The sequence below is a fragment of the Strongylocentrotus purpuratus genome, unplaced genomic scaffold (genome assembly GCF_000002235.5).
Source record: "Strongylocentrotus purpuratus isolate Spur 01 unplaced genomic scaffold, Spur_5.0 spur5_scaffold_6, whole genome shotgun sequence".
Classification (NCBI taxonomy): domain Eukaryota; kingdom Metazoa; phylum Echinodermata; class Echinoidea; order Camarodonta; family Strongylocentrotidae; genus Strongylocentrotus; species Strongylocentrotus purpuratus.
The window spans coordinates 55,543,092-55,563,513 of NW_022145612.1; the positions used below are offsets into that span (position 1 = coordinate 55,543,092).

General features: G+C 36.7%; 2 protein-coding genes across 2 annotated transcripts; both read left to right on the top strand.

Moving 5' to 3' along the window:
• The first annotated feature begins 3,140 nt into the window (after positions 1-3,140).
• Positions 3,141-4,331, top strand: LOC100891339 (heparan sulfate glucosamine 3-O-sulfotransferase 1-like). Its single transcript, XM_031000077.1, has one exon. The coding sequence runs from the start codon at positions 3,141-3,143 to the stop codon at positions 4,329-4,331; it is 1,191 nt and encodes a 396-aa protein (XP_030855937.1).
• Positions 4,332-14,462: 10,131 nt separating this feature from the next.
• Positions 14,463-15,137, top strand: LOC115929933 (atrial natriuretic peptide receptor 2-like). Its single transcript, XM_031000078.1, has one exon. It carries the CDS (start codon positions 14,463-14,465, stop codon positions 15,135-15,137), a length of 675 nt encoding a protein of 224 aa, XP_030855938.1.
• The last annotated feature ends 5,285 nt before the right edge of the window (positions 15,138-20,422 follow it).

The window sequence follows — 20,422 nt, forward strand, 5'->3', positions numbered from 1 at the left end:
CATATCATTAAATAACAGCCATTTACAACAGTGTTTAAATACAGAATTCATGCAGTTGTAACATATCATACATAGTACAGTACATAGTTTCTATAGATAATAAACTGAGCGAAGTTTAAAATAAGATTGAAAAGATTCATTTCTCTTCTCTCTATTTCATGACCTATTTAAAGAATTTCGTCGTTCAAAAAGATTTTAAAATTAAACAAAGTATCAATTAATTTGGATACAATCTTCCAAAAAAAAAGCGAAACCTTCTTGCAAGCCAGGAGAAGGTGGTTAGTTGTATCTGGAATCTTACATATATTACATAGATTATTATTTTTAATCTTCCATTTACATAAATTGTCTTTACTGGGCAATATTCTATGAAGATATTTAAAATTAAACTGCTTAATTCTGTTGTCATTTATAAAGTAAAATTTATAATGGAGCACCGTTTTCCAGTTAAAATCATTAGGTAAACCAAAATAAGCGTTCCAAAAATAAATGCACGGCAGATCCTGTCTATTTTTTTCTAACATCAAATTATAATAGTGTTTGGCTTTCATAACCGCTACATCAATGGAATCACCTGTTACTGTTTCTATTATACTGGATTCCACTGCAGACGGTGGACTATTTACATATTGTAACCTATTACGTAATTTCTGCAACCAAAAATTCGGAAATGCACTTTTTAACTTTGCCAATTTGAAGGCGGAAAGTAATTCATTTTCACTTTAAAAATATTGTTTCTTATCCAGTTTGGAAAATACAATAACTCATTCATATCTTTATTATTGCTATTATACCAAATCATTTCATTTTCAATATATGTTACTTTAAACATATCAATGTATTTTAAATCAGCCCAAGAACAAAACATGTCAACATAAAAGTTAAGCAACTGTTTTTTTCTACAAATACAACACATATCGCTCTTTTTGCAATTAAAATGCAAACAAAGTGGCAAATCCCCAATTTTCTTGATCCAATATCTAAACAAAATTTTCCAAGCACTTTGTTCATCTCTTAAATATTTATGAATCCATGAAAGACGGAGTGACCGGCATTTTGACTCTAAGTCGATCATTCCCAACCCCCTTCTACTTCAGGATTGTGACAGATGTTTCGTTTCACCTTTTCTGTCTTAGAATTCCATAAAAATGTGTATGCCAGTTTATTTATACGTTTAATTATTTTAGGAGGGATCGGAACTGCCGTGGCAGTATGTACTATCTGAGACATAACTAAATGTTTAATCACAACAACTTTTCCGTACAATGTAAGTTTTCTCATTTCCCATAAATCCAAGGTATTCTTTATTTTCTCTACTTTACTTTCCCAGTTTAAATTTTGAACGTCAAAATGATTTTTACCTACATAAATACCAAGACATTTTATAGGGTCTTCGGTGAAATATAAATCTTCAACTTCATCGTCATTTATATTAAGTTTCATAAGATTTGATTTGGTCCAGTTAATTTTTGGTCTCGCATGTGCTCCAAACAGTTCTACTTCTTTCATTATTTCTTTAACAAATTTAACAGATCTAGTAATAATCGTCGTATCGTCTGCGAATTGAACGATACGTATATCTTTAAAATCAGCTTGATCTTCATTGAAGTCTGGGACTTGGATTCCCTCTATTTTGGCGTTTTGTTTAATTCTTTTCCCTAAAACCTCTGCAATTATTATAAATAAAAGTGGAGAAAGTGGACAACCTTGCCTAACGCCTCTTTCTATTGCAAATTTGTCGGATATCCAACCAAAGTTTAAGACACGACCATGAGCACCATTATATAACGTTTCAATCCATCTTCAAAACGAATCTTTAAATTTAAGTTCTCGTAACAAGGACAATAAAAAAAACATGACCAATGGTATCGAATGCTTTTTTGAAATCCAAGAACATCATAACAACTGGTTTGTTTGCAAAAAGACAATAATCAAAAGTATCCTGAATTAGTCTGGTACATTCAGATGCAGAGCGGTTTAAAAAAAAAAACAGCCTGATCTTGTGATACAAGTTTATATATAACTTTCTGTAATCGTATTGAAAGAATGCGAGCTGCAAGTTTATAATCGATGTTTAACAGCGAAATAGGTCGCCAATTGTCTAAAACATTTTTGTTACCTTTCTTATATAATAGAGTAAGGATAGCTTGACTTTGTGTGCACGACAATTGTTGTTTGACGTAACCCTCATTCAGACTGTCAATTACCATATGTTTGATATCCCCCAAGAAGCATTTATAAAATTCAACACTGAGTCCATCGCTTCCAGGTGATTTGTTCATCTTCATTGACTTCAATGCTTCCCAGCATTCATTCTCTGTGATTTTTCCCTCACATAAATTTGCATCTTCTTCGTTCAAAACATTTGAGTTGATATCAGATACGTATTCTTTAAACCTCGGTGAAATATATAACATCACTCGGGAAATATATTTTTCAGTTCATATATTTCCTCATATTGAACGTCGGAGCATTCATATTTGTATAAATGATACTTCGCCTTTCATGTTTGTTATTATTATTTTATCAAATAATTTTTTTTAAAGAGTAAAATCTGTGCAGTTTCAAATCATAAACCACCAAAACCACCATTTTTTTTTAATGTAATGACCGTTACATATGTTTATTTTGACTTTTCAGTGATTGTTTATGTATTGATATTAGCGGCTAATGAATTATTATCGGGTTTATTCATAATTGCACGTACTTTGGGCTAAATCCTGGATCCGCCCCCTTGTGTTTATGGAAATATTTGAAGAAGATGACGAAGTAAATATAAGGATTATTTATTTTTCCCGTTTTTTAAACATTATTAAATTTGAACTGCAGTAGCTGATATATCAACATGCTATCTTCTGTCTCGGAACAGCGCTCTAAAGATCAAACATCCTGAGGCAATTCTTCTGAAGTATGTTTGTTTTGACATAACAATATATCAAATATGCGGGTTATATCCGGGGGCATGCTTACAATTATTCATCCTACTCTCATCTCTCATTTCTCTCTAGCTCTCGGCAGTGTTACCCGATACGACGAGTTGAAATGCTTTCTTACACAGAGGGACGCCAACCAAACCGTGGATGATCTCGCGAAGAGTTAGGAGGGATTATCGTCGCAGAATCACCCTCCGAATCTGGAAAATGGGACGCTTTGGACAGATTAGCCGGTCACAGGCGGGACTGGCGCCAGTGCTTGCGGCGATCATTCTGATAGCGACCTGGTTAATTCTGACTCGTATTGCCTGGATACACTTTGGTGATTCAGAAGATGACATGGAGGGTAAACAGAGACACAGGGCGGATGAAAGACAAGATTCCATATCAGATTGGAAGAGGAAACAGAAGGGTACAATTACTCAGTCTGAGGCGTGGGATATGTATAAAGTCGGCTGTTATACCTACATGGCGAGTGGTGAGATCGAGCTCCTCACCAACCACAAGGCATTACGTGCAATGGAATGTAAGCAGAGGTTGCCACAGGCGCTTGTCATTGGGGTCAGGGGTTGCGATTCTTTCATTCTCTCCAAAGTATTGGGGCTTCATCCCTCCGTAATTTCGCATTCAGAGTCACACTTCGAGTGGCCTAGCATTGACTTGGATCGTCAAATTTCCAAGTGGAGACGTGGGCAACCATATTCATCACGATTTCAAATGACAATCGAGCATTCACCCGCGTATGCTGATGATCACGATCTTTTAGAGGGCGCTATTCAGCGAGCGGCCCCTGGGATCAAGGTGGTGGTCGTCATTCGAGACCCTGTAGCCAGAATAATATCAGAAATAGCAAGTACTCATCGAGGTGTTTTAAACCTCACACTACATTCCATGCAGCCCACCGTCTTCCAAAATCCTAATGAAACAGTAGCCGATGACGAGCTAGTTCCATACAATCACCAGGACAATGCCGTAACCGTCGAGAACACCTTGATAGATCGATATAACCGAGTAAATGCTGACTCTTCCTTGATTCGAACTGGAGTCTATTACAACACTCTGAAGAAACTTCAATCCCTTGTTAATGATAATGAAGGTTACCTAGTCATTGACAGAGATGACTTCGTCCATCAGCCTCTTCAGACTTTAGCAAGGTTAGAAACGTTCCTTGGCATCAAAAAATTCTTCCGCGGTGACCATTTTGAATTCCATGACCAGGATGGACGATACTGTGTGAATGTCGAGAGGAGACCTGATACACACTGTGTCTACGAAATGTCACAGCGCCACCTTCCGATTGTGGATGAAAACATTATCGAGAAACTGAAACAGTATTATGAGGAGTATGACGTAAAATTGTCGGGTCTACTCCAACGCAATTTTTCTTGGATGCAATAAATTATTGGACAAAATTAATGATATATCATACATTCTATACACAATTCCCTTGTCGTACTAATTCAAGAGCGTCTCTAGGCAGTTTCGATAAGGGATGATAGGACCAAACTGTCGAATAGTTATTACAAGTTTTCCACAAACAAAATAGGCAATGGTCAGCATTTTTGCCGACAGAAGCTTAATTATTCAAAAATATAACCAGAGAAAGTGAGGTTATGTTTATTATTTTTTTCAATATAAAAAAACAAAACTTTTCGGCAGTAATTTAAAGGGATAGTTGAGTTCTGTTGCAGAGGGCGCTACATAAAAAGAAATTGTTGTGAGATAATGAAAAGCTGAGTGTCAAATTTGAAAAAACATACAATTTAAATGACACAATCATCTTTGTTTGATCAAAATCGGTTCAGAGACGGCTGAAATATCCATAAATATAAAGATTTCTAATATTTGTGTACCACCATAAATATTCGATAATTTAAAAAGGCCGTTGAAAAAGCGAAATAACGCCTTTTACGTTGTATTTCAGCCAATGCCGATGTTGTATTTTTGTTGGCTTTGTCGTGTTGGTTATATTACACACAACCAGCCGGCCCATGTATTATTATTATTAATTAATTAATTGATTAATGGTCACCGTATTTTGTTGACAGTGGAGCTGAATTGGTATGATCGTATTGGCAAAATTTTACACATTTTGGGGTCTAAAATTACCTTCATAGCAATTTTAGGTCCCAAAAGGAAACTAGAAATGTCATAGATAAGAATAAGAGCAATAAGCATGCACCTTGAAGGCATTTGCGGTCTCAACTATCCCTTTAAATTCGATTATCATGACCACAGAAACTCCCCCTATTTGACGCCCCTTGTGTTTCTAGAAAAAAATAATATTATGTGCAATATATTTCGTTTATTTTTTCTCTTTTACTTATAAAACGTGGTATTAAACATTCCGAATGTGATCATAACTCTCATGTTTGTTTCCATTGTATGTGTGGACGCCTTGTACATAATATCAGTCAAGAAACAGCGATAGAACATCCATAACACAAATATTATACATACATAGAAAAGCTCTAGATGGAAGCTGACATGTTCTGATGTTTAAACATAGAACCATAGCGAATCCCCCAAAACCTCATCAATCACCATAATGTAATGCATTCAAGACGAATGGATCCTTTCATATTCGGTTATCTAACGTGTCCAGTGATATTTGTTCAGAGAGAGAGAGAGAAAGAGAGAGAAAGAGAGAGAGAGAGAGAGAGAGGGGGTGGGGGAGGGGTGATAGAGAAGTAGAACAAAATACACATCTTCAAAGTGATTGATAAAGCAAACTCGATCGTAGGCACGTCCTGATACTACGGTAGTGAGGCAAAATACAACCACGGAACAACCCGTTGATTTTTCTATTTTTTTTGCATTTTGAAAGTTCAATTTTTTTTTCTCCTCTTTTTATCCTAGGCATTCATGCACACAACTGATATACGATATTCCATTTAACTTCACTTAATTTATATTTATTCCCGGAGTATCTAGAGTAAATGTATATATTAAGATACTAAGTATATGAAAATCAAATTTAGTATAAGTTTTGATAAATGAAAATTTATAATAAACAGAGCATACAGGATTGGAGCTCCGAAATCAACACATAGCATAACACCACTGTATGAGCACTTACAATGAAAAAAGAGAGAATGATGAGTTCCACAAAATACCCCAATTGGAAAGGACATGTTACAAATTCCATGATAATTATGATCCAAGATATAAAGCGAGATATCTTGAAGTCATGCTGCAATGCATATAGGCCTTGATCGATGATTGATGATACACATCTCTATATTCCAATATACCCATACATATCCTGGGGACACGCCCCATGTAACCCTTGGATCCGCCACTTCACGGGTAAGGGCATCGGACTATATGCAAAATATAAAATCATTCCTAACTACTGAACTGTTAAGGATAACTTATGCATAGATTTTCATGATATTCAACGTAATTCGTATCCAAAAGTTAAAGGGTAACTAATTGCAGGTCGTTTGGTCCTTTTACTCGTCGAATGATTTCTTTCACTCCATCATGACTTTGTCTGCCTGCCACTTCTCATAACTCCTTTTTCATTTCGTTAGCTCATTATCAATTTCAACTGATGGAATAAAATATTGAAAACAAATACAATATCACATTAGATATTTATGTATTTGTATGACGACAATATGCAAATACACATAAAAAGGGGAAAACAACAGTACAAAAAAAACAGCTGAGTTACATTTTATGTTTCCCAAAAATTACTTAATACGTTGCAGACAAGTTGTGATAAACTGCATCGAAATATTTATTCAAGTGCTATATTAAGTAAATAATCACATGCTAAAGTTGATTATCAGAGATTGGGCAATGATTTCTCTGCTTCCAATGAAAGTTTCTAGAGGCTTAGGTCAAGGCCTGCTCGATCATCTGCAGCGTGTTACTAAAGTTATACAGAAAGTAGAACACAAGATCATTAAATATGAAAGATGGTCAACACAAGATAAGATTTCTTCTTCATAATACAATTGGTGAGGAGTTTGCAGGTCACCCTTCGTTCAAGATCCTTCCACTTCCAAATTATCTTCTGAAAGGCGTTGACGTAAATGTAGAGAAAATCTAAAAGATAATACACTTTGTTAGAATGCTGTATTAATATTTTTACTCGGTTCCAGCTGTGGTAAAAGTTCAAACAACGGACACTACTCGTAAGCTAGTTCCCTCTCACCTCAATTTATGAAGCAGTGAAAAATTGTTACTAATTAACAAAATATGAAGAACAGTCACGCGAGTAAAGCTTCAGCCTCGTTTGATTAATAGATGTCACTTTTATTGAGTGGCTATTGAGTCTGGTTCGCAGCTTAATTGCCACAAAAACTCGAGGAATTTGAACTGTAGGACATAAATGATGAAGTTTCTGTATTATTAGACAGAAAAAAAGAAGGATAACAATTTTATGATTATATTTGATACTTCGATCATGATGCAGAGAATTATCTCCCATAATAATAAAGTTTGATGCTTAATATTGTGTCATATACACGTATAGGTATATATCAAATTGTCGTGCTCTAATCCATGTACTCGCCTCCATGTACGACCATAAAAATATATCGGGATTATAGATGCTCCAAGTACGCAAAGATTCAAAGAATTCGTTCTTTAAAACGTACATCCAATATTGGTATTACGTCTCGTTGCGCTTCCCAATGGCTTTAAAAGTAGTACTTTAGAAGTAGTAGCTTCCTTTTTGTACACTATTTGTAAACTCTTCCATTTTCTCACTCACATCTTGGATGAAAGCGACAAACGAAGAATATAGAATAGGCCTTTTCATATGATGAGAGCCGTGTCTATACGTTCGAATTCAAGACCTTCAGTGCATTCCCAGTCCAGTGGTTAAACCACAGGATTACAACTATACGACTACCCAACAGGAACCAACATAATACAATCCTTATCTTAATCCTCTCCTAAATACAAGCACATTCTGTGAAATCACAAAATCTATCATTCGTCCTCGATTCAGGCTCCTAATTTCAATCTTCACGCTCGTCATTATCAATAATGTGATCATTACACAAAATTAATATCCCTTGCTTAATAGGTCATTTTCAAAATGGATTCCAATTTATGTATATGTACATGTGTACGTAATACTTCATCTGTCATGCTAATTGACTTGTTATGAATTATTACACCTCAATAGTCAGAATAAACACTGTGTACAATACTCATTGCTAGGTCAGGAAACATAATATAGCTTGCCCAAATTATCAACACTTATTGTATGCACATTACACTCTTACTACTTAAATAAATCATTCGTTATAGGCCACTGACATAATTCGTAACTAAGCACTTAGACAAAGACTTATGCATTTTTAAAGTTTAATTACATTACGAAATGGCCTATTCGCCTGGTATAAGATCAATCGACAGCGATATGGTACTTTGCGACTGGACCAAAGTCTTTCTCAGTTCTTGGTGTTGGTGGTATGAGACCTTGGTAACGGAGTCTACGAGAAAGACATTTAATGGAAAATTATTATTATTATTATTAAGTGTCTAGCGCCACCTGTGCCTGAGAGACGAAAAGCGAACTGCACGTCTGCACTACCGTATCCCTCGAGTCTCATCTCCATTTAATGTCCTGTCACAGGAACAGGTTTTTTCCACAGTAACATAGCCTGCGTTTATGAAACGGAGAGGTGCATGTTAAGGGCCTGTCACAACTCGCTGATGTACCTCGCCGGGACTAAACAGAAGTTCACAATTATTAATAACGGCTAGAAAACTCGACGGAGCTCCGTCGAGAAAGCACTTGAAATTGGCAGTACCAATACCGATGTAGTACCGGCGTTCCCGTTGGCGTATTTTTTTCCGTACCGCTAATGCGTCGCAGAGGTTATTTCGACGACTTGAATAGAGGCAACATCCGACACACACGCGTTGTGGCATGCGCCTGCAATCCAGCTAACAGTGGAAGTTTCAAACTAATTCAGGCGAGGACGCAGGTTCGAAACTGAGTCACGTCTTTCGGATGGTGACGTTTAAAGGTCGGTCCCCAGACGTAAATAATCATATCTGATTGATACACGTCTGTAAAAACTCAATTCACACACACACACACACACACACACACCCGCACGCACACACGCACGCACACAAAAATCGTATTTCCTTGTGCGCCCTCGAAAAAGCAAGACCCCAAATGTCACCTTGCTCCCTCGCTGGGTCACTAGAAAATATGCCATCACATTTCAAACACCTCCCTTTTGAAAATTCTAGGAACGCCACTGGTTCATGGTACGTAGAATAGTCGGAAATGTCAATACATTAAACAAATTACACAAATGAGCTGCCTTCATAGTTTCAAATTAGTCATGGGATATACCGTCCCTGGATGTATTACAGTCGCTATGCTGGCCAACTCTTGAGTTGTTGTTCTGGAAACGAGGTGCTGTTTAATGTATAAATGTGTAAATAGAATAACACCCGAAATCGTACATGACAGATTTACATTCGTCGACGATATTTCACAACGAATACATCGCAACACAGATAAGATGATGTTGCGATTACCCAAATGTAAAACAAAATTTTACAGGAAGTCATTCATTTATTCATGCAGTGAAATTTGGAATGAGCTTCCACTTGAACCTTAAAGGTGAAATTCAAAGAAAATCACAAATATGTCAACTAATGTATCACTAGAAACTGGTAAGCTAACAGATGGCCATCGTACAAGTTTGAGGTCAGCTACATATCGGGTGATTTATAAAAATAAAAATACAACCACCTCCATAGCAGCTGGGATATACGAGAGATTCGCCAGAAAAATAACGATGTTTTAATGACGTCACAACAGGGACCAATACTGCCCAAGCAGACGACATCCCATAAAGAATAAACATAATTGCAAAGCTATTATTTGTCAAATTATAATGAGTTTAGTGTATATAAATGTACTGGCACGTCAAACCGATCAAAAGGGGACATGACCCGATTCTAATAACTAAAATCTTTTGCTTGTAAATACACAGGATAGGGGTTAATTAACAATCAAAGAAACCAGACTTTCAAATTGAAAAGCCCCCGGATTAATATTAAGGACGGCATTTGTTCCCTCTTAAAACGCCGAACATACCGCGGTGTCTGCAGCTGAATATACAATGGCGTCTTATTTTGTTTACAAGCGACAGATTCCTTTATTTTTGTATCGCTGCATTTGTCATCAAAATAAAACCATGCGCGGGGTTTAGAGTGAGGCAATATAATTATACATTTAGCCTGACGGTAGTGAAGTAAGAGAAAGAACTCAAGAGAAGATGAAAACACAGGCACTGAAAATGTGTGAGATGTCATGGGACATCGTCTGCTTGTGCAAATCATGTCCCTGCTGTGATCTCACACATCTCAGCAGCGTTCGGAGAGCTATTCAGGTGCTATGCCGGGGCTGTATTTAAGCGTTTTGTAATTTATAATAATCATTACTTCGAATGTTTCCAAGCATTGAATTTTGATAACCTTGTCAAATCAAAGTTTCAACTTTGCAATAATGAAAATAAAGCTAGATTTAAAATCAATGAATATCTACTTTAAGAAGCACAGAGCTTAGCAGTTTTTAAGAGAGCTCTAAAAGAAATTCCCACATGATACGATGTTCATACCAATAGATTAAGTTCTTACATGTTTATCAAAATTTCTTTTTTTATTATCTATTATTCAGTTTTTGTCATGTTACTTGACTCCATTACCATACCATGCTTATAATGGAATGTTAGTATACTTATCATTAAAGGGATGGTGAGTTCTGTTGCAGAGGCCGCTACACAAAATCATTTTTTTTGTAAGGTATTTCTTTGAAAGTTCTATTCGCGTATTTCTTTTAAATGATCAAAGATAATTCTTGAATGATGGGTTATTTCACGAGGATACCAATTAATTGGTATTATACCTGTTTATATGCTTGTGTATTTTATCTATTTTGTTTTTGCTGCTGTTATTTGTTTTATTCTTACCAAACAGGGCCTCATGGAAGACCATCAAGTTGGTGATATCTGCCACCATGAATAAATATCAGAAAGAGATTAATAAATAAATGATTACTCCGGTATGGCTTTGTTAATTTCGGATTTTCGGTAGCTCATCGTACTAGATCGGCGGCTCTCCGGTGACCTTTATGAGTACCGTCACTTTGGTATCACATCGGTGGCACATCGGTAAAACAACAGAGGCGCCTCGGTAACACTAAGGTGACAGTAAAGTGGTATTATATAGCACAACAGTAGAACAAGGCATCACAACGGGAATTTGTATTTTTTTCCGTACCGCTAATGCGTCGCAGAGGTTATTTCGACGACTTGAATAGAGGCAACATCCGACACACACACTAAATCGCGCCGCACTGATCTTGTCACGTTTTCCGATCATAACACATCAGCCGACAGTGCCGATAGTTAGGGTTTTAAATTATTTTCGTTTGCCAATATCAGCTAATGTCTCGCTAACCGTAATCCTATCTTACCCGACCCAACCTTAACCTTAAAAACCTAGACTAAATAAACCTAATCTTAATCCTAGAATTTGATCAGTGCGGCGCGATTCAGTGTGTGTGTGTGTGTGTGTTCGGGTGTGTGTGCGTGTGCGTGAGGGTGTGTGTGTTGCGTGCGTGTGCGTGTGTGTGTGATTTTGATTCTGTTTTTTTTTAATTCATGTTGTCAACTCGCCCATACTAGATCTCTTTGCAGCTTGAAATATTCCGGGTCCAGAAGTAAAGATGCCCTGGAATGCATATGGGTAGCCTCAAATCTGTCGAGATGTATAGAACAAAAAACTTGATATAAAAGTTTTAATTGACTAATCAATAAAAAAGGGCATGCTTTGAGAAATAATCATAAAACTGAAAGTAGATACAAATTCAAAATTACTTGTATTAAATATCAATGAGAAATCATATAGAATCAAGTTTGTTTCGAACCACTCATTAATTTATGGAGAACTAGCATTACTATCACAGTCGAGGAACCCTGGTCGTGATTGCAAACAAAATGGGCATATGTATGTTCAACTCCGAACTGCTCTTTTGTATTAAATGTATGTAGGTTAGGTCATAGTGTAGTTAATTTCTGGCTGGGAGATGGTGAACTGTGAATGATGAGCCTACCGGGCCATGCCCCTTAAACTGTAGGAGAACGGCACGTCCAGTCAGATACTCTTTTTAAAATTAATTGTATTCATTAATTGTATGTTTGTATGATAGGACTTAGTGTAGTTTATTTCTGGCTGGGAAATGGTGACCCGTGAATGATGAGCCTACCAGGCCCTGTCCCTTAAATTGTAGGAGAACGGCACGCCCAGTCAGGTACTCTTTTTAAAATTAATTATATTTATTGAATGTATGTTTGTTAGGGCTTAGTGTAGTTAATTTCTGGCTGGGAGATGGTGACCTGTGAATGATGAGCCTACCGGGCTCTGCCCCTTAACCCTAAAAAGGCCGGGCTATTTGAGGTCTTAGTACGGCCGGGGGGGGGGGGCATTATGGCCCCCCCCCCCATAAGATCTCGGCCGTGAAACGGCCTATCTCCGCGAAAATTTACACGCATGTCAAGTGAAGTGTATAGAATACTATGATAATTTCAATTTTTTGAAAAATTCACTTATTTGCATATGTATGGTTATTTATGCAAATAAGGTCATAAAAAATCACATTTTTACATTATTATTCATATTTAAGCATTCTTTTTCACTACATTTATTCATTAGACCATTCTGAATAATAATACGACAAAAAAAATGGAAGTGCCAGCTTATTCCTTAGTGTTATCTCTTGTTTTTATAATTTCTTTTGTATGTCTTTGTTTTTTAACTTATTTTTTTAATTGTTTTTGTTGTTTTATTTCATTTCTAACTACAATTCAACTATTTTTTACCCCAAAACAACCACCTAAACTTTAACCATGACCCAATAACACATGTTTGATCTATTTTTAGGAAAAATTACTTTTCCATATGTTTTGTACACAAATCACGAAGATGAGCGATTTTCGGGGTGACATGCAAAGACAAAAGGTCACGTGACCATGTAACCGTAGGTTCGATTTTCAAAAAAATTATTTTAAAAGTTGCGCAAGACTCGAAAGAAAAAATTCAGCGAGCGGCGGGGCGCCATCGATATGCGTTCCCGAACAATCAGAAAAATCGTGAAGGGGGGGGGGGGAGCATGATGCCCCCCCCCCCGGTGACCTGTGAATAAAAAGCCTACCGGGCCTTGTCCCTTTTATCATAGGTAAACGGCACAACTAGTCATCTATTTTATGTCCCCCCCCCCCCGACCCGTTTTTTGTTTTAATTATTAGCGGTAAAACGTCGTATGGGGTAATTATTTTTTACTTTTAAGCTTAGTAGAATTTAGTGTATTTAATTCCTGGCTTTGAGATGGTGGCGTTTGAATAGTGAGCCTGTATGTGTGCGTGTGTGTGTGTGCCCTCCTAGAGCTAAAATTGCCATATTCCGTTACTAAAAGTGGCCAATCAGGAGCGAAATGTCCATTATCTAGGGGGCAAATTTTTCCTTTTCGAGGGGCTAAGTACCCTTATAACATTCGTTTCCATCTGTGTCAAGCAGGGCGTGGCTCTTCTATTTAGTGTACGTTTTTTTAACACTGTGTCAATTTTTTTACTTTTTAATTGTACATGTCATGAGTGTGAACATGTATACTATTAATATGAATGAATCGGTCACCTCAAGTGTTTCATCAGGGAAACATGCATGTTTACCCTCCAGGGAACAAAGAGCAGATACTGAGTGCCCCGTCAGTGGCAACATTTTCATTTTTTCTAAGAGGGCAAAGTGCCCTTCTAGAGCCAAAAATTGCTCTTTTTGGTTACTTAAAGGGAGCGTTGAGTTCTGGGTAGGGTCAGAAAGTTCAAATAATCTAATTGATAAATTTGATTAAAGTATTATACATAAAAACATGTAAAATTATAGTATTTAAGAGAACCCTTCAAAAACAATTCAACCTAAAACTGCACAAAATCCAGCTTTAGCCACATAACATGTTTTCATGGCGAGAAAACGCATGCAGCAGTAAATCACAATTTTCCATAAATTAATAATAATTAATCTATGTGTAATTACAAATAGTTTGAAAGCCAAATTGACAATTTCCTGACCCTTCCCAGAATGTGAAACATGAATTGTGAATACTTTACAATAAATGTAAGTGTTTGAATGTTATGGAACAATGTTCTATGAATTTCGTAGAGACTTCATTAATTTCACTATTATCTTGAAATTAAAAAATTAAATCACAATCGCTAATTTGCTCTGATCATAATATGACACATCTCTTATTTTAATAATTTAATCAATTACTAATTTCAAATAGGGTTTAATGATCTTCGAAATGAGGAGACAGATGTCGTTTTTCTCGTATGAAGTGGATTCTGACGTAACACGGCATAGAATATAATTTATGATACCATAAAGGAGTCTTATTTAGTGCGGGAGTCCAGTTTATCACTTTCTGATGTAGATGCTCCCTTTTAGACTTGGGGGGAATGCATCATATGTAATTTTAGTTCAAGCATGGCTGGACGAGTTGTGCTATTCATCTATTACCTGAGTCTGGAAGTACTCACAGCATTAGCATCTCAAAGGTATCCATCATTAACTTTGGGAATCATTCTCACTTCTGAGGATAACGCGTTTGGTGCTCCACATATGCTTCCCGCGTTCGACATCGCACTCGAAAAGATCACGAAGGATGACGACATCGGCATCGGTTTGGCGAACTACGTCTTGCGGGAGACAGTCGACTCCTGTGACAGCGGCACAATCATGATCGCCCCTGCAGAAGCGGCTGAGCTGTACCTCTGCGACAATGTCAGCGCATTCTTTGGTCCTTCGTGTTCGGAGGAAACATCAGAAGTCGCTGACTTGGCTGCATATTGGCAGTTGCCTGTCCTTAGCGCCGTCGCCATTGACGTCAAACTCGACGAGAAGGCAAGGTTCCGGACGGTAACAAGGACATCGTTTGTGGCATCGCAGCTTGGGGAAGCAGTCGTTGATGTCTTTATGCGGTTCAAATGGGATCATGTTGCCTTGTTGTACTCAGAAGGGATGATTTTCCACGAAATGTTGCTAGGCATAGTGATAGAGCTAAATATGTATGACATAGCCTATTCCCCGTATCTTTTTGATGAGCAACTTAAAATCGTAGATGTGTTCAAGAAATTCAGAGGTATGTATCATTTCCTGTAAGTAATCTGTTATACAAGCCTTTGTGTCCATTATGCAGTTAATACAAAGTTCCGTTTAATAGTAGTTTATTGCCCCCTTCTTTTTGTTCCTAAATTTGTTTACCACTCTGGTTACTTTATTGATGCCCAACAAGAACTGAAAACGGTGATATTTAAGATCTTTGGGCATAAGACCTGAAATTGTGGATATTACGTGTTATGAAATAATTTATAACGGTAGTTCCTTAAATTTTTAATATTGATTGAAGAATTTTATTGAATTTTATCCATTTTCGCAGCCCAAAGACTGAATTGCAACAGTTAACAATGTATATACATGTTAAAAGCAATTAAACAATAATATATTAAAGCAGTCTAGGCATTCAACATCGAAATTCAAATAAAAGTGATCAAATGACAATAATAATGGCAACTAAATAAGTTTGATTAAAAAGCAATGAAAATCTTGACTGAAACATTCTAAAATTATACTATTGAAATTAACATTAAAACCATTACTATTACGAATTTGGCATGCCGAAGAGTTGATTTTGTGTCATTGGTAGAACTTTGGTGGAAATATTGCAATTGAATTTCATAATGGATTAAGAAATAAAGCGAATTACATTGCAATTTCGCGAAGAATATTTAAATTTGTTGAAAAAAAAAAGAAAAAAAAAAAACATATTGCACTGGCTAAAATACTCGGTGATCGGTGTGAATTCATTCATACTAAAGTATTAATCGTTATTTAAAAATTCAATACTATTAATATAAATGTTAATTCACAATTAAATATGAAATAGTTGAAAATTGATTACAAAATTCAATAATTAAACACCTATTGCACAATCACTGGCAAATACTCCCCACTAAGAGTTTAATGCATTTCACTCTATATTAAAGTAAGAGTGAATATCGGAATCCCCGGGGGTGTTTCAGCAAGCCATCAAGCTTTAAAATTGGTTTTTAAGATTGAAATCAATTTTAGTTGATGAAACACCATCCAAAGGCCACAAGGCTACTTTTAATCCTAAACACAATCACGATGGAGAGATTGACCAGGTGTGGCTTGGCCTTAGTCGTGCGAAAATCATATATTGCACTTTACTTGTCTTTTTTCCAGGCTCTTGATAGTTTTCGAGGTTTGTACGATAGTTAAAAGCTCATGTCACATTTATGTTGATTTTATTCCTCCCATCCAAATGATGACGAAGTCGGTCTAATCGATGATTAGATTTCGTAATAGAGATTCTTATGCGACATACGTGTACATGTCCGAGATCCGAATGAGGATAAAGTCCTGTTTAAGAAAAAAAAAATCAGTTACGTTAATATAATACGAGTTAGGAACAGCGTTTAGAAGAATTGCTGATCTCCTCTTAATACTATATTTCCAAATTTCGATTCAAAAGTACGTTTATTGGACATGTCAAAGAGGAATGATGTAGGGAAAATTCACATTCACACCGATTCATATGTCGTTTTCATGTTAATCATGACGAATGTAGAGATTCATTACAAATTGGATGAGATTGTATTTATGAACAAACACCGGTATCAATCTTATGTAAAAAGTAGGCTTCATCCTTGACATGAGTAATGAATCTCTATCTCAACCCCCTCTCTCTCCCTCTCTTAAAAAAATCGTTACAATTCATTATCCTAGTATCAATGTAATATGAGCAACGATCGTTATTCATGTCACCATTATGTTCGCTTGGAAACGGGAGTTATTGGCGACGTGTCTACATTACTCAAGTTTTTCGGAGGATATTTACTTTTCCAGATTACACAAGCTATCTGATACAGTAGAAGTGTCTTTAGACGATCTAGATAGAAATTTAATCAACACGACCACTGTAGTTTTCACAGAACCATTTCTCCGGACAAGCCAGATGGAAAAGAGAAAGAGAGGAAATCAATGGTAATATACTCCATTTGATCGTGATTGCAATTTCCTTTTCCGTAGTGACTCTGTGATGTTTTAGTGACAAACGTTAGTGAAACGTTAACATAAGGACACTTTTAATCCATGAGCGCTTCATGCGAACAATGCTTATCCACGCCATTTTCAACTCAAAGAACATAGTCCACTACCTGGTCCAAGTTTTAATACAATTTTTTTTTGTGACAACCGTAGAGGTAGGTCGCAATTATCGAAATCATGTTTTTTGCAAAACACATTCCTACTCTGGTTTATCTGAATTCATGCCGGGTTTATCTGAATTCATGCCCAAAATTGGTTTATCTGAATTCATGCCCAAAATTTGAGTGAAAATGTTCATCTTGGTATTATAATTAACAAGCAACCACATTATTTTAGTAAGATTCATACGCGGCCATCTATGGATATCGCAATACAGACTATTCTTGTTATGGTCCAAGATGGTCTATTGCCACTTAACATCTCCATGACATACATTATGAGAGAGACCGTAGTTTCTTGCGATGGCTACACTTCAATGATAGCTCCTGCTGTAGCAGCCGACTTGAAGTTTACCGAGTCGGTTAGAACGATCATCGGTCCTTCACTCCTTCATGCTCTGAAGAGCTGGAAAGGGTGGCGGATCTCGCAGCCTACTGGGATCTTTCTATCATCACGCCAAGTGCCATTGATGTAGGTTAGGATGATAAACTCCGCTACAGTACTGTCATTAGAGCATCGTACAGAGCTTCGCAGTACGTTACCTTGCTTCAAGAAAATGTAAGGTTATTCCAGTGGCAACGTGGATCGGTTCTGTACCAGACTTGCTGCTTTTTTGGTGGCTAGGAGCTGCGGTTGTACGGACAGCTAGAGATGTGGTAATGAGGAAGTTTTATCCGTTTACAATCACTGGAGAAGCTTCAATTCCTCTTGTTCTAAGCAAAGCTCTTAAACATTCGACAGGTGAGTTCAGTCCAAACCAAGTCATTCACAGATAATTAAATGTCTTATTGAATGTATGATGAATTGGTTCTTCTGCCTTCGTTCACTGGAGGGGAAGAAAGATTTATGAACTTTTTGGTAGAGCCTTTCAATAAAAATGTTGCTTTAATTCCTGAAGTGGTTCTTTATTTCTGTCTTTGCACGTTTTCTCTGTTCATACATTTCCACCAAGTTTCTATAATTCATGCAAATTGAAGTCGTTATGTTTTACCTAGAGTTTACGATGTCAGTCTTGTCACCCATTTTAGTTACATATTTGAATTAACCTGTTAGTTAGCAATGTGCCACGTTCGTTTGCTCATTTCAACAACAAGGCACTCATCATTTATTCCTACAATCATCACAAACACTCATAAACAATTATGAACACACGCTACCCATATCTTACTTAAAAAGTAATTGTTATATATTCCCAATGCGGTTTGAGTCTTTTTCATTTTTTTTGTAAATAAATGAACCATCTAGTATAATTTCTGAACCAGTAAAATCCATTTGTAAAATCACTTCTACGTAAGATTATATTGCGAAAAAACACACTTTTACCCGTAGGTGATTTTGAAGAGCTCGTGCAGATAAATTCCGAACGTTTTAATTTGCATTCCTTCCACTGCACCAATGCTTATTCCTTACTTACATTAGTTCCGATATAGCATTTGAAGTATTTCCTCAGTGAAATAGTTTTCCTCAGTGAAATATATATATGCGCCATCTCATTTATATTAAATTCATTTGCCATTAGTCTTTAATCAGTTACAGCTTTTCGCAGCTTTTCTTCCTTAAATTTGAGAAACTAGTGGTTAGTAAATCTGAAATCATGAAGAGGGGAAAGACCACATTAGTTGCCATCCTTTTATATTTCCTAATCTTGAAAGTTTTTGCATCACAAGGAGGTGTGTATATTGGTGTTGTTGTAAATAAAACAAGGCATAACTTTGTAGAGGTCTACACAAAGCCAGTTAAAGTAGAATACAAAAAACCCACAATATGGTCCATGGCGGTCCTCTTGCCGAACATCTCCATGACATACACCATGCGCGAGACCGCAAATTCCGGCAATGGCTACACTTTAATGATAGCTTCTGCAGTAGCGGTAGCCTTGAACTTTACTGAGTCGTTTACAACGATCATTGGTCCTTCGTGCTCAGAGTTGGAAAGTGTGGCGGATCTTGCAGCCTACAGGAATCTATCCGTTATTACAGCAAGTGCCATTGCTCTAGATTTCGACGATAAACGCCGCTACCGTAGAGTAATCAAACGTCTTACAGAGCCTCACAAATTACTTTAGTGCTTAAAGTAGTTTTCGATTTATTCCACTGGGAGCGTGGATCATTTTTGTTTCAGAGATGTTGCATTTATCGCAATATAGGAGGTGCCATTTGCAAGGAATTCGAGCAAATTCACACATCTTGCTTGCTTATCCTTTGACCCACTCTTGAGTCACCTCACAAAACATGTTTTAAACTTAACCTAATTTTGTCAGTTATTGCCTTAGTCATATTGGTTATGAATTTTGTTATATACTGTTTATTATACTTTGTGAGAATATCAAACTAAATTAATTTTGTATGTATTATCGCCAACGTAAATTCTACATAATTCAGCCATTTGGCTTCGGATTGCAATCATAATAAAACCTTTTCAATCAGTTTGTGACCATGGGACTGCTGTGGCGGCGCTATAATTGCTATTGGCCGTAGATATTTTAGACCCCACGGCCACCGCAACAAATGTGACCTATAGGCATACTCCCCCTATATAGATTGCGCTGTCTTTCCCTTCTCTTCTGTTTCGTTTTTTCCTCTCGACGTCGCGTTCCAAATTGTAATTGAAAGCATTTGATCTAGTCTTTTTCACGTCAGTCAACTCAGTCATATTTTGATGGGGGCAAATGAACATCTTCTCGGTGTATGTGTCTCGTTCTCTAGCTCATGTGTTGCTAATATTACATTACAGAGATGGAAATACAAATATCTCTTTTTGTTCATTTCATGTTGCCTTTCGGTGCAGCTAAGTAAATAATATCGACAATGGTGTGCATTAATTTGTTAAAAGCATTTGTTGTGAATTAACCATCCTCGTGAATGACACCCATACATTTTCTGTCACCATAATGAAATTCTGAGTCGGATACAAAAAAAAAAACTTTACCAGCTACTATACAAGGAGAATTACTTCAGATGTTGTTGAAGGATATTTTGTAAATATGGCGTGGAAAAACACATCAAATATTATTCAACTTGCACATTGTCTGCTTCTGTTAGCCATTGGATCGATGGGAAGAGTCCACATCGGTGTCATTGTCACCGAACCTCAACATTATTTTAGTGAAATTTTTTTCAAACCATCTATGGACTTAGCTATACAGAAGGTTGAGGGCA

Bases quoted from the DNA above. Each gene is read 5' to 3' on its own strand.
- LOC115929933 (XM_031000078.1), top strand. From the start codon at position 14,463: ATGGCTGGACGAGTTGTGCTATTCATCTATTACCTGAGTCTGGAAGTA.
- LOC100891339 (XM_031000077.1), top strand. From the start codon at position 3,141: ATGGGACGCTTTGGACAGATTAGCCGGTCACAGGCGGGACTGGCGCCA.